This window comes from Cololabis saira, chromosome 1 (assembly GCF_033807715.1).
Source record: "Cololabis saira isolate AMF1-May2022 chromosome 1, fColSai1.1, whole genome shotgun sequence".
Taxonomy (NCBI): domain Eukaryota; kingdom Metazoa; phylum Chordata; class Actinopteri; order Beloniformes; family Belonidae; genus Cololabis; species Cololabis saira.
In genome coordinates, this window is record NC_084587.1 from 42,192,517 (window position 1) to 42,207,261 (window position 14,745).

At 48.1% G+C, this 14,745-nt stretch overlaps 1 protein-coding gene across 5 annotated transcripts in view; it reads right to left on the minus strand.

The window, feature by feature from the left end:
- The window catches only part of LOC133446162 (microtubule-associated tumor suppressor 1 homolog), a 64,315-nt gene that overhangs the window by 6,132 nt on the left and 43,438 nt on the right, over positions 1–14,745 (minus strand). For all 5 annotated transcript variants that reach the window (XM_061724065.1, XM_061724082.1, XM_061724043.1 and 2 more), the window contains exons 8-9: positions 7,969–8,081; positions 6,078–6,380 (exon numbers count right to left, since the gene is read on the minus strand). In XM_061724065.1, the coding sequence (XP_061580049.1) occupies positions 6,078–6,380; positions 7,969–8,081 (416 nt within the window). The remainder of the gene's footprint in view (positions 1–6,077; positions 6,381–7,968; positions 8,082–14,745) is intronic.

A 14,745-nucleotide genomic window follows, 5' to 3' on the forward strand; every position in this document is an offset into this window, starting at 1 on the left:
TTTGATCCAAACCCGTTCAGGACATGGACGGTACCAGAGCGTTCCTCAGGAGTGAACTTCCAGGCATCACAAATAACCAGCAGAACCAAGAACCGAACCGGAGCACCGAACCTCCTGGATGGAGAGCTGAACCCCGGCCCGTGTGGACCGGGACTCTGAAACCCGCTGGTTTCAGAAGTACGAGACGTGCAGATCCGAGGTCCACTGAAGAAGGAGAACCGGATCGACCGGGAGGAGAATCATTCCTCGGGGGAAACGGTTTACTTTCATCTCAGCTCAAGACGTCAACAACTTCAGCAACATGAATGTTCTGCAGCTTCACACACACACACACACACACACACACACACACACACACACACACACACACACACACACACACACACACACACACACACACACACACACACACACACACACACAGGCCCATAAACACGCTTCAGCTTGACAAAGGTCCAAAGTTCCAAAGTTCACTGCAGCTCTGCAGGACGACAGTCGCACATCTGGAACTACAGACGGGTCTGGGATCAGTTCTGGGATCAGTTCTGATCTGGGGTCAGTTCTGGTCTGGGGTCAGTTCTGGTCTGGGGTCAGTTCTGGGATCAGTTCTGGGATCAGTTCTGGTCTGGGATCAGTTCTGGTCTGGGGTCAGTTCTGGGATCAGTTCTGGAATCAGTTCTGGTCCGGGATCAGTTCTGGTCTGGGGTCAGTTCTGGGATCAGTTCTGGAATCAGTTCTGGTCTGGGATCAGTTCTGGTCTGGGATCAGTTCTGGTCTGGGGTCAGTTCTGGGATCAGTTCTGGAATCAGTTCTGGTCTGGGATCAGTTCTGGTCTGGGATCAGTTCTGGTCTGGGATCAGTTCTGGTCTGGGGTCAGTTCTGGGATCAGTTCTGGAATCAGTTCTGGTCTTGGATCAGTTCTGGTCTGGGATCAGTTCTGGTCTGGGGTCAGTTCTGGGATCAGTTCTGGAATCAGTTCTGGTCTTGGATCAGTTCTGGTCTGGGATCAGTTCTGGTCTGGGGTCAGTTCTGGGATCAGTTCTGGAATCAGTTCTGGTCTGGGATCAGTTCTGGTCTGGGATCAGTTCTGGTCTGGGGTCAGTTCTGGAATCAGTTCTGGTCTGGGATCAGTTCTGGTCTGGGGTCAGTTCTGGGATCAGTTCTGGTCTGGGGTCAGTTCTGGAATCAGTTCTGGTCTGGGATCAGTTCTGGTCTGGGGTCAGTTCTGGGATCAGTTCTGGAATCAGTTCTGGTCTGGGATCAGTTCTGGTCTGGGGTCAGTTCTGGGATCAGTTCTGGAATCAGTTCTGGTCTGGGATCAGTTCTGGTCTGGGGTCAGTTCTGGGATCAGTTCTGGAATCAGTTCTGGTCTGGGATCAGTTCTGGTCTGGGATCAGTTCTGGACCGGGTCAGTTCTGGACCGGGTCAGTTCTGGACGGGGTCAGCTCCAGCTCCGGTCAGGTCCAGCTCGGCGCTGCAGCTGAGTGTAAACATCCTGCTGGCACCTCTGGAGAAGACAGATGTCCTGCATGTTCCTGCAGATGTTCCAGCAGATGTTTCTGCAGATGTTTCAGCAGCTGCTGACTCGTCTGTGACGTTTACGATCCCGAGGAAACGCTCGTGTTCCCATAAACAACCAGTTGAAAACAAAGACTGCAGGCGCGAGGAGGACGAGGGAAGTGTAAACAGACCTTGCGCGTCCTGCGGCGGCGGTGGGTGGTCCTGCTGGACCGCACGTGCGCTTTGCTCCCCGTGGAGCCCATGACGGAGGACCGACGCTCCCTCTCTCTGCGGCTGTTGCCTCGCTCTGATCTCCCTCCGTCACCAGCGCACAAAACAAGTCTCCACTCCTCCCACCCCATACCTGTTCCCCGCCCCTCCCCCGTGTCTCCTCCCCTCCCTGGACACCATACGAGGCAGGAATGCCAGTAATGCTGGCTCCACCCTCCACCCTTATCTCCTCAGTCAGTCAGAACCAGCGCCTCGGCATTGGAGTCATTCCTCCCTCACCTCAACTCTCCTTCAGCTGCAGTTTGTTCTCAACTATCAGGGGGGAGATAATTCACCCGAGTTTCCAGAGACTCTATGGTGATGGAGCTGACCTGGCAACCCTCCTCCCCCTCCTCCCCCTCCGTCAGGTCCAGCTGCAGCTGATCTGAGCAAATATTTACTGAGCGGAGCGGCCAGGTCCGGGACCTGAGCCCGGCGTCCTGCTGCGCTGAGCCTGTCGGCATCTCAGAATGCCTGAGATCCTCCACCACACACCAAAGACACACCTCTTTTTATTGAGTTTTAGTCTTTTTTCAGGACTGAGGAGGAGATTTATGTGTTTAATCTCTGCAGCTGTAAAAGCTGACGTGTGTGTGACAGGTAACAGGTGGCAGGTGACAGGTATTTCCGTCTGTCGGAGCAAAGTCCTCCTCAAATCCACCAGTAGAAGCGTAAATGACACAAAAAAGCTTTTAGTTTCATTAAAATACTCTGCAGTTAAAGGCAGGGTAAGTAATTTCTCAAACTTTGTGTTTTGTAGATTTTTTTGGGCTCTAGTGGCCCTTTTTTCAAGTTGCAAACAGGAAGAGGGTAGAGAGAGAGAGAGAGAGAGAATGGGATGACATGCAGCAAAGGTGCGCAGGCTGGGATTTGAACCTGCAACCGCTGCAGGGGGACTGTAGCCTCAGTATATATGAGCTGCTTGCTTAACCCCCTGCGCCACCGAGCAGCCCGTTTTGTTGATATTTTAACACAAAACATCAACAAAACACAAAGATAGCTCCTCCCTCTCCCGAGTTATTGCGCATTCTAACTTAAAAGATGGACAGAGACGCCGGGCTCCTACAGGGTAACACCACAGGCCGTCACCAGGGGGCGCCCCCCTCAAAAAGCTTCAACCTCTCACAAATCACTTCTCCGTGAGTGAGAATGCTGCTGGTGCGTGTTTGCGCCTCACACGCCGCTAGCGTGCATGCCGTTACCAGGCACATAATTAGTGTACGTTTGTGGAGTTCCAGTCCGACCTGAAGTCCTCCGGGGATGTTCAGAGCCGCGATGACGGATGGGTGAGAACATACCACAGAGAGGAGTGTAGAGACGCTCGGAATTTCACGAAAACCTGGCGTCACCCAGCTCCACACGCCAGGACAGCTCATAACCCACACACACGCACGTACGTGCACGTCAGCAGCGTGTTCCTGCTGATAGCAGCTGGGTGTGGAGCGCCTGCTCGCCGCCTCAGCTCTTCCTGGTAAAAGCAGCCTCCACATCATCATCTTCATCATCTTCATCGCCCTGCAGCTTCTCAAACACAAACATGTCACATGACACGCTCCTGCCGTAATTACAGGCCGGGTGTAACTGATCGTTTCCCCTCATCTGTCCCCTTTAAACTCGACAGACACCAACCTGCACCTACATGCACAGACATCCATCTGCTCCGCCACCAAAGAGCTGCGTTTTAAAACCAGCTAACGTGCCATAGCGCAGTGGTCCCCAACCTTTTCTGAACCGCGGACCGGTTTAATGTCTGACAATATTTTCACGGCCCAATCTAAAGGTGTAGTTGATAAAAACTCAATAAAATGACAAGATCGGTACTAAAAACTGTGGTGTTTTCTCTATAGTAATAATAATAATGAATAATAATAAAACAAAAAGAAAAAATAAAATGAAATAATGGAAATTGTAAATTACCTTTAATATGAGCATTTCTATAAATGTGTTTTTATTTTTTTATGTCTCATTAACGTTATTTAAAGCCAGGCTTTAATTTTATTTATTAAGGAGACCGATATTTAGTGCTTTTATTTTGAAGGCGTCTCGCCGAGAAATTGTAAACATCCTGAGCTTCGGACTTTAATGGTAAAACTTTAACGGCAGTAGAAAGTGTGTCTGAAAGACTAAACTAGTGTCAGGAATGCTAAAGTGGAGCCCAACTGACACAAAAAGCACCTTCTGATAAGGATTTGTTTTCTTTGCAAATGTTATGCCGTATTTATGTACATATTGAGTTTGGCTGTCATGGTTATTCATGTATTGTGGTTAGCGGTAGGCCTGATTTATGGTTCCGCGTTAAATCGACGGCGTAGCCTACGGCTTGTAACGCGGAACCATAAATCAGCCAGTGTAGCTGTTATTACCGAGCGAGCAGCAGCTGCATCAGTCTGTATTTAAGTTAAATGAAACTTATATGAATGTAGAAAGACTAACTCTATATTATTTTATTCCTTTATAGCTCTTAAGGTGTGTTTGCAGTGTATTTATTGTACCGGTACATCCAAGGAATAAAAACATTGTGAACCATCAGTTTGAGAGTCATCCATCATCAGGGGATGCTACAGAAATTATTTTTTCTCTCTGTGCGGGCCGGGGCCCGGGGCCCGGGGCCCGGGGGTTGGGGACCACTGCCATAGCGCTCATCTGTGCCGCCACTAATTACTATTAATGTTAGCATAAACGAGCCTACGTCTAATAAACCTCTATTTGAAGCCTCTGAGACTATTAAAGTGAGCCACTGCGGTGGTGGCGTGGACCGTTACACAAACTCAGGTCATTTTAACTTTGTGTGCGTATAAAAACTGTATAAAAAGTACTGTTTGTCCAGGAAGCTCCTCGTGGTCGCTGCCTCCGCTACAGTACAAGTCGTCTACAGATGTGCAACAGTAGCGCTCATGATCTCTGCTGCCAGTACTGATCCAAGGCTCCAAACAGCAGTTTGCTCGGGTGTAGCTAACATCTCCCTTCAGACCGGTCTGTTTTTTTTCCTCAGCCACCGTACCAATCACAACATTCATTCCAACTCCTGCATCAGCCTAATTTATAATATTTTCTCTAATGGACCACAAAATCAGATGATATTAACACTTTGATCTGAAGTCACACCCCTCTGTTTCTGCTGTGTTAGTGAGCTGCTGCCACTTAGTGACTCCCTCCCATGTGCCTGACCCGCAGAGCTGCACAAGTCCGATGACTTCTTTTAACGTTTCTAGTCCTAACAGATGTTATTCCATCTTCTGAACTACCTGATAACAGGACAAGAAAAAAAAATCTAAAAATGAATGTTTTTGTTAGGAATTCACTTGTTTGAAAAGAAATGAGAGCAGAGGCAACTGGGGAAAGCAAACTACAGATACTGATTTACAGTTAGTGCACATGTTTTCTATTACTATCGTCAGTATAAATTACGTAAGATCTGTTAAAAATACTAAGGTAAGATTATGTACCGGTACTGAATTTTGTTTGAAAACTAAGGAAGAGACAACAATCAGCACGAGGCTCATCTCTTTCCTCTGATTTGTGGTTCCTCATCTCCTCCCAAGAAGCACAACTACAAAGGCTGAATTATGGTTCTGCGTTAAACCTACGCCATAGGGTACGCGGCTACGCGGGAGTCTCTCCGTAGCCTGACGTGCACCTCCCAAAAAATGTAACTACACGTCGAGGGGACGCAGACTCAACGCAGACTGAGAGGGCTGTGATTGGTTTGCTTGGTAGCAACGCATTTCCGTTCTGGTTCGTGAAGCAGTCGTGAACCTTCCGCGCTCTTTTCTTCGTGTGTTTGATTATTTTTTTTTGGGTTGTTTTGTTTTTTTTACACAATAGTTGTCCTTATCTCTTTGATTAACTGTGACCGGAAAAGCCGGAAGCTAAACAAAGTATCAACTAGCCCTCTGGGGGGGTACTGCACCGCGGTAAAATGGAGTGACGGAGAAGTCCGAAAGATTCACGACGGCGTCACGGCAACGGCCTAGGCTCTGCGTTGGTGTAACCATAATTCAGGCTTTAAAGTCCTGAAGGAGGTCTGAGATCTGAAAGCAGACCAGGACCGGAAAGGGGGCTGCAGGACTCATAGCGGTCTTTTGAGGATCTTTGACAGTTTGTTTGTTGTCGCTAACACTAAAAGCTCGCTAGTGGAGGACTATAAGAAAAGCAACAGAAGAAGAAGTCAAATATCATTTTTAAAGTTTGAAGGAAGCACGTGGACTCCTCTCTCCTTGCATCACTTCCTCACCTCCTCCACAGTAGGCAAGGACAGGAGGGGAGGACGTAGGCTGGCAGAGAGCAAGGACGGATGAGCAGCGTACCGCAGTGAAGAGGTGTTGGATGACCGTGGCCAGAGCCTCCACCCTCCGGTTCCCCTGGACCAGCAGCCTCCTCAGCTGGCTGATGGCCTGGTTCCTCCTCTCCGCCTGCTCCTTGTTCTGGTTCCGTTTGGCCGTCCCCTCCGCCGCCGTCGGCACCGGAGCCCCTCCGGGTCTAGATGCACTCTGGAGGCGGGACCCCGTCTTAGGGTTGGCTCGTGGCCCAGTTCTGGCTTTGGTGGCATCAGAGGCTGGTGCTGGGAGGACCGGTACCGCCGCCGTGTTGCCATTCACCACGTCAGGCACCTGAGAACAAAATAACACAGTAGATTAAACGTTTGTGTCAGAATGACTTTACCCTAAATGTGATCCGGTTCAGAGGTGCGGCTCAGAACCACTCTGGTAGTTCATGAGAAACTTCTGCAGATTTGAATCATGCTCCCCAAAGAAGATCTGTGCAGATACACGACCGAGAGAAGCTGGTCATGAAGGCTGGGAAGTCTCCTGAGAGTGTTTACATGTCCATCAGTCCACAGTCGGAGACAAACAAACATGTGCAGTCAGGTTAAGCAGCTGCTCGTGCTGGAAGTGGACCTGCAGCCAATGAGGTCAAGAAGAACCCACGAGGAACAGCTGAAGGTCCGGGACATCACTGGAACTGTTAACAGCCCTGCTCGGGAGTCCGCCAGGCAGAAGTCATCAGGCAGGACGTTCATGGCAGGACGTCCTGGAGGAATCCAACGCGGCTTTACCCAAGAGAACTGTGGGAATCCTCAACACTACCAGGAAACTGTTCACGATGAAATAAAAGCGGGTTTGTCCGGAACGAATACAGTAATCCCTCGCTATAACGCGGTTCACCTTTCACGTCTCGCTGCTTCACAGATTTACATTGTGCATCGTGTTCTGCATTCTGATTGGCTAAACAGTCTCCCCGCTTCTTCACTTCCTGTGTCAATAACGTTGGTTGCTTAGCAACAAGCTGAGAACGGCCAATGAACTTCAGCAGCAGCTCAAGAACGGAACCCAGTCTCAGATATAATCCATGGTGGCATGTCGGTTTATAAGAATCTTTTTGTCCGGAAGAAAAAAGAGCGACCAAAACGACCCATAACTATGTTCTTCTCTGGAAAAAACACACCTGCACAACGGGCTTTAGAAGGAAAACACGCTACAGAGCGAGTCATGATGTAGCTGCATCAGAATAGCAGTGAAATACACACCAGTCACAATTTGTCCGACTGTACTTATTGTATTTTTTTACATAGTAATTTTTCATTTTCTCCCGTTCAAATCCAGTTACTCGGGTCGCAGTGGGGCGGGGCTGATCTCCGCTATTTGAAGCCTTGTATAATAATTGTAAAAAAAATAAAAGTTGCTACTTCGCGGATTTCCATTATCACGGGTTCTTTTTGGAACGTAACCCCCGCGAAAAACGAGGGATTACTGTACTCCACCAACGCCTGCTCCAGAAATAGCATAATCTCAACGGTGGAGCAGGGTGGAGGGAGCTCCATGGTCAGGGCTTGCTTTGCTGCCTCAGGCACTAGAGCACTTTCCATCAGACTGACCCCAGGATGGAGTCGGGGCGTCTGTCCAGCAGGACCCGGTGGTGCGGCAGCACAACGAGCCTAAACATGGACGTAAATCCTCCGCAGAATGGTTTCAAAATAAGAAAATCCACCTTCTGGAGTGGTCCGGTCCACCCAGACCTGAACCCTGTAGAGATGCTGGAACCAGCTCCGGACAGACATCCTGCTGCTGAAGGAGCAAGTGGCAGCGACAAGCGTTCGCTCACCTTCCCATCCAACAAAGACGGGGAACACCAGATCAAACGTGTAATAAAATCACAACACCATTAAGAGACAACGTCACAGGCGTCCGGAGAACCTACCAGCTCAGGCGGCGGCAGCTGCTGGTTTCCTGCTGCGGTGACCTGGGTGCTGCTGCCGATGCTGCCGGGGTTGGCGGCTCTGGTCGGCGCCTCCCGCGGTTTGTTTTTGTCCACTGCAAGAGAGCGGCGAGCCGTTAGCGCGCAGGCAGGTGCAACATTCAACATGGTGTCCACGCACAGCGGCCGGCACTCCGGAGCTCCACAGCCTCCAGAGTGGGACCAAAACATCCGCCCAAGCTCCACACACACACACACAACCACACACACACACACACACACACACACACACACACACACACACACACACACACACACACACACACACACACAGCCATCATCAGCTAACATTCCCATGATGCATCTGTTTCAGCCTGTTACAGGCAGCAGGGCGTGTTCTCGTTTTCCAGATCAGTGTGTGTGTGTGTGTGTGTGTGTGTGTGTGTGTGTGTGTGTGTGTGTGTGTGTGTGTGTGTGTGTGGGAGAGACGGTCCTGAGTGCACATTAAGGAGTCATTACCAGAGCAGAGCTATTAGACCTCAGCTCTGCTCTGCCTCCTCTCCTCTCCTCTCCAGTAATCTGCTCTCAGAGTCCAGACTCTCCTCTGACTGGACATGAACCCGTGGCGGAGCTGCCAGGGACGTAGCCTGACAGGTCTGGGAGGGGTTGGGGGTTCCTCGAGGGCCCACTGGGCTCCGTCACAGGTTCCCGGTCCTCTCTGTGACCTGTGGAGCTCTGATCCTACAGTTCTGACCTGGGCCTCCAGCGGCTCGGCCCGGGGAAGAAGAACCTGCTGCGTGTTCACCATCAGATCAGGACGAGAGTCCTCGTGTCAGCCGTCTCAGTCCGTCTCCCATCAGCCCCACACACGTTTATTTCATCCTGTTTTTAGGAATCAGACTCTTCACGACAGGACCTGAGACTGCGAGTACAATGAAGGTCAAACCCAAGCTGGAAACTTCTCACCTCGTGTGTCTAAACAGACCAAAAACCTGCGTCCACTGAGACCCGAGTCCAGAGATCAACACTGGACAACTGCAGGAAACGTGAAATCCAGCACTTTCTGAATGTGAGACCTGAGACCTGAGACCTGAGACCGACTCAGAGAAAAGTCCCGTTCATTCAGGCCGCCAGCAGGACGGAAGACTGTCCATTCAGACCTTTAAATGTCCAACATTCACGCTCATCTGAGCCGAGCAGGACATTCAAGAGCATCGGTCCTCTCCTTCCTTCTGAGGCCGTCAGCCGTCTCCTCAGACCTGATTCTAGATCCAAACCGCCCACACACCTGCAGGAGTCTGGATCAGGGGGGGGTCAACCAGTCCTGATGGAGGAGGAACTGACACGTCAAACTACGTCCAGCTGTTTCCTGCATCTGGATCAGGAGGGACGGGGACCAGTGAGAGCACCCGTATGGGCCCTGCTCACAGGAGAACTTGTAGAGGAACTTCAGTCAAGTGCTGATACGTTTAGATATCAATACGTGTTGATACATATTGATAAGTGTCGATACGTGTCGGTAATAATAATTGTCAATACGTGTCGGTACGTGTTGAAACCTGTTGACACGTATTGATTACGTGTTGACACGTGTCGGGTCTGCTGTTATTACGTCACACACACCGTGACCCGTGCTGAGGTGTGAGGTGTTCTGCGTGAGCGTGTATGTGACGGTGGTTTGTACCTGGAGTCTCCCATGCCGGCATGCAGAGCTGCTGAGCCCAGACTGAGAGAGAAACCAGACGTTAGCATGCAACACACAACTGAGAAGACCCTGCCGGGCCACCAGTACCAGCAGGATCGTCTTCAGCAGGACTTCAGGGAAAGGCAGTGAAGTGGAGCAGGGAGAGGAATAATGAGGGACAGGTGTAGGTGGAGTCCTGGGTGGAGTTGCTCCAATTGTTTGACCGGTATCATGTTTACTTTTTCATCAAGTTTAGCAGAAACTCGAGGAACCTGACGTTTCCCTGCAGCGTCCGCTGGTACCAGCTGACGGAAAAGTCTGAACGGAACAAGTGTCAGGGAAAAGAAACGATGCGTAGTCAGTGAATATAATTACATCTCCACGGGCTTAGTGATGGAGTTCCACAAGGTTCTGGGCTTGGACCTAAACCTTTGACTCTAAATGCTCCACTAGGTTCTGGTACTGGACGTGTTTCCTAACGACGCTCCTCCCCGAGGGGACACGTATACGTGGCAGTTTCCTCCGTGTCACGACAGATGCCAAAAGAAAAACAAATCCCGCTCCTAAATACTGTTGTTTGGACCTGAACTGTGGAACAGACTGTCCAGCGACGACTTTACTGTGAGATCCAGTTCTGCTGTGAGGGACCTTTAACCAGGACGTGTCCTTTAATTCACATATAAAAGCAGTTTGTCTTGGTCCTCAGCTGATCTAAAACCCTCAGATGGTTTTGTTGTGTATCTGTGCCACCAAACACATTTGTTCTCTATATAATCAAACTTTAAACATAATGGATAGAAAACCAGTCAGGTACCACCACTGCCACATCCTCAAAAAATATAACTTACTAAGCTTTGAAAGCTTTAGTGATTTATGTTTTCTTAAATTCATTTTTAAGTGTATAAACAACTTAGCACCTGAGCCACTTTGGTGATTTGCTGAGAGACAAAACAGCAACAAAGTCCCCAGAACCTCGTTAAATCACAATTACAAAATCCCGTTCTGCAGGACAACCTTCGGACAGTCAGCCTTCTCCTATCAGAGCTGTAAACTCTGGAACTCACAGCCATCAGAAATTAAATCCATCTCAGTTTAACATGTTCATCACCAAAACTAAAACCTGGTTAAAGAAAAATCTAAACTGTGCTCATCTGTAAATAGTGTGTATATTTGTGTGGGAGAGTGAGTGAGGGAAGGTTTTATATCATGTACGGTAAATCCAATATTGCATTATTGTATTATTGTATTGTATGGTCTTTTTAATTGATGTATATTAATTTTATATGTTGTTTTTAGGATTGATTTTAAAGTTCTTTTACTTGTTTATAAAGCTCTGAATGGTCTCGCGCCTCCCTACCTGCTGGACTGCCTCCCTAAATATGTCCCAACCCGCCCCCTCAGGTCTTCCACCGCTGACCTGCTCGTTGTGCCCCAAAAAATGACAACTAAAAAATATGGTAAAGCGGCCTTCTGCTTTTACGGCCCAACTGCGTGGAACAAACTCCCACTGTATCTCCGACAGGCAGCCTCTGTGGACATTTTTAAAGCACAGCTGAAGACATACTTTTACACACTTGCTTTTAATTGATCTTTTAAATTATTTTAAAATACTGTCTGTATTTTGATTATTTTAATCGATCTTTTGGGTTATGTGTTGGTTATGTCCTCACTATGCTGCTTTACTGCTATTGTTTTTGCTTCCACTTTGCTGCTTTGATTTTTGTTTTATGCCCTCTATTTCTATGTTATGTTTTATGCCTTAAATTTCTTTTTATGTGAAGCACCTTGCGTTGCATTTTATGTATGAAAGGTGCTATACAAATAAAGTTTATTATTATTATTATTATATTGTACTGCAATGTTGTGGAAGAGCCCAACTGGGGACTGGAGTTCAGAATTAGCACTAGCTATAAACTCTACATGCATCACATCAGCTCCAAGCTTGTATCTATGTTTGACTGCAGTGCCCCTGTCATATAAATAAATAAATACAAAATAAAATGAAAATGTAACAATTGCACCATGTGAGACTTCCATGGTGCTGGCACTACCAGAGTCCGACGCTCCGGCGTGCAGCAGATCTTTGGTCTGATATGTGGTTGTTAACGTGTCACTGAGCAGCATCGGGGTCTAATTAGATCACGTCGTGTTGTGGGTCCGTCTTTAATAAGCTCCCCTCGTCAACACACACACACACATGGCGGTGGTGGAGCCACATGGTGCTGACAGATTAGCAACCACCTCCTCGGGGGATTACTGTCAGATACTGCATGTGTGATTACAGGAAGGAGAAGTGTGCCAGCAGAGCAGGATGGGACGGGTCGAGTCGGGAGGAATCAGGATGAATCAGGTCGATTCAGATCGAGTCAGCACAAGTTGGGTGCAAGTCAGGTCGAGTCGGGTTAAGTCAGTATGAGTCGGGTCTGGACCAGTCGGGTGGAGTCAGGACGTCTGCTGCGTTCGGTCGATTAAATGTTCACTAACAGAATCGACAGAAGACAGAAGAGCTCCTGAAATGATCCGGATGTTTGAATCTACTCAGTGTAGCGACAGACGGGTTCTGCAGAGGTTCTGTTCAGGGAGAGCTCACCAACATCACCTGGCAGGTTTATCATCGTTTATTATTCACGTGTTTTTCTCTCCGCGTCGGCTCACAGGAGCCGACGCTCAGCTCTACACAGGCCTGTTACCATGGAAACAAGCAGGCAGAGCGCCAGCCACACACGTCCGCTAAGTGACCTGTGTGCATTCATCTGGACCAGGTGGTTTCCTAGCAACAACATCCCAGATGGGTTGCAGGACTCAACATGCACAACTGCAGAGGAATCAACAGGTTCATTAGTTATCAATTATTGATCAACGGCTGCATCGACGTTTGTACGGAGGTGATGAAACGTGATAAACTGCCCTAAGACGTCCACCTGAGACTCAGTGACGACCTCCAACTGCAAAGCCAACTAATCAACTTTAACTCCCCCGGATTTAACCTGTAAACAACGTTTCTGATGAGGCCCGACGGCCTCGTCAGCCTTTCACAGCTCCGTCAGGACGGCGGTCTGACTACCGCCATCATTCAAAGAAACGCAGTTAAGCTCTCCTTACTCCTGCTAAATGCTAACTGCTCAGTAGCTAAAGGGATGAAAGGTGGTTTTTACATCAGACGACGCAGCTGTCAATCAAGAAAACTAAACGAAAACACCTCTTAAATATGTGGATTTATATAATTTTTAGTGACGCACCGATTGTTCGGTAACCGAAATTGTTCGGCCGAAAATGGCAAAAAAACACTTTCGGTGTTCGGTGGAATAAGTGGGAAAAAAAACGAACAATTAATAACGGCGTTGTAATATAAGGAAATAGACTGGCCGCTCCGTAACTGTTGCGCACCACATAAATCGTTGGCCAACCAAAAACTAACCACATAAGAATTTTACCTAACATTCACCAGCAGGTGGAACCAAAACAACATAAATCAATCTATTACAGGTGCGTTTAGATGACGAAATCAAACGTGGAAGAGCGTGGAGTGAAGTGGTGTGCTGCAAACATGTCAGCAGTGTGGAAGTATTTTAGAGTGGCAAAGAATAATACAAGAATGGCTGTTTGCAATGAATGTTCTGCTCAAATATCTAGAGGGGGCACAGCTGCAAAGTCTTTCAGCACTACAAGTTTGATTTATCATTTGAAATGATAAAAAACCCTGAGCGCTTTAATGCATTTTTATTGTTTTAAGGCCTATGTTACAATGTTCAGTCAGTTAAGCCTAACGTAAGCTCAAAGATGGCCAAAAAATGTATTTTGCTAATTTATTTATTTTAAGTTATTGTTCTTTGCTGGTATAATGTCTGCTGGAATATTTAAGAAATGCTGGGAAATTAAAAAATGTTCAGTTTTTTATGTTCAACAAATGTTTTCTACCTTGTAATTTTGTAAAATATTTTTTTCTTTTAAAAGCATGCATAAATCAAATTTATTTGATTTATGCAATGGTGAAAAAATTGGCAAAATAAATGAAAAACTGCGAAGAACCATGTTCGGTATTGTTCGGTATTCAGCCAAGTGTTTATTATTATTTTCGGTTTCGGTTTCGGCCACAAATTTTCATTTTGGTGCATCACTAATAATTTTACCTTAAGAGGCAAATAAACGTTGATGAATGTAAAATCTGACTAGGGTTCAAAAACTGTTCCTGTTTAAATTGCAGGTCTGGATCTGGACCCTGGTGGTCAGTAGAGGAACTGCAGGTCTGAACTCGTGTCCTCTGAACTACAGGAAGACTTGAACGTCCAAATGTTACTAAATCCCGTATTTTGCACTTCTACAGCAGAATAAGGAGGATCTGCTGCCCTCATTTTAATATGAACTGGAAACCTCGTTCAGCAGGATTAAAGAAACATCAGATTTTCATGTTGGTTCTGGAACCGTCGGCTAAAATGATGCCGTGACCCACAAGTTCAGCGAACACGGTGACATAAATGCAGATGATCTAACAGCTCCAGATGTGTCCAGGAGATAAACCGTTTTCATCCCTAGTTAAGAGGCCTGCAACTCAAATCCTCCATCTGAGCATGCTCAGTGACGCTCCTGCAGCTGCTGCGTCTACCGTCCTCGGCCGGGTATGCATGTGTGGCGTGCACGGCCTGCGCGCACGGTGACCAAAGCCTGCTCTAACCCAGATCTGAGGGCGACAGGAGGGAAGTGGGTCTGTGGAGCTCAGACCCAGGAAACACGGAGAGGAGGAACACGTGCAGCCGGGCTCAGATGGATGAGCGGGAACGGCTGGCGGGGAGCCCGGGATGAGCATGAAAGCATCAAGACGAGCTGAGCTGAGGGAGAAACGGGCCCAACATGAACCAATCCACGGAGGATGGGGGGAATTAGAACAGATCCATCCTGATCTGGTGGTCTAAAGGCCCCGGCACACATGGGTCAAAAGGAGGAGATGGAGGATGAAAGTTAACATCTTTAATCCATTCCAGATGCACGAGGACAGCTCCTCCTCACCAGGCAGAGAGGTGAAGCCACGTGATGGGGGGAGCAGGATGGAGGAGATGGAGAAGAGACTCTGGAGATGGAGTGGAAGGATGGAGGAGGTA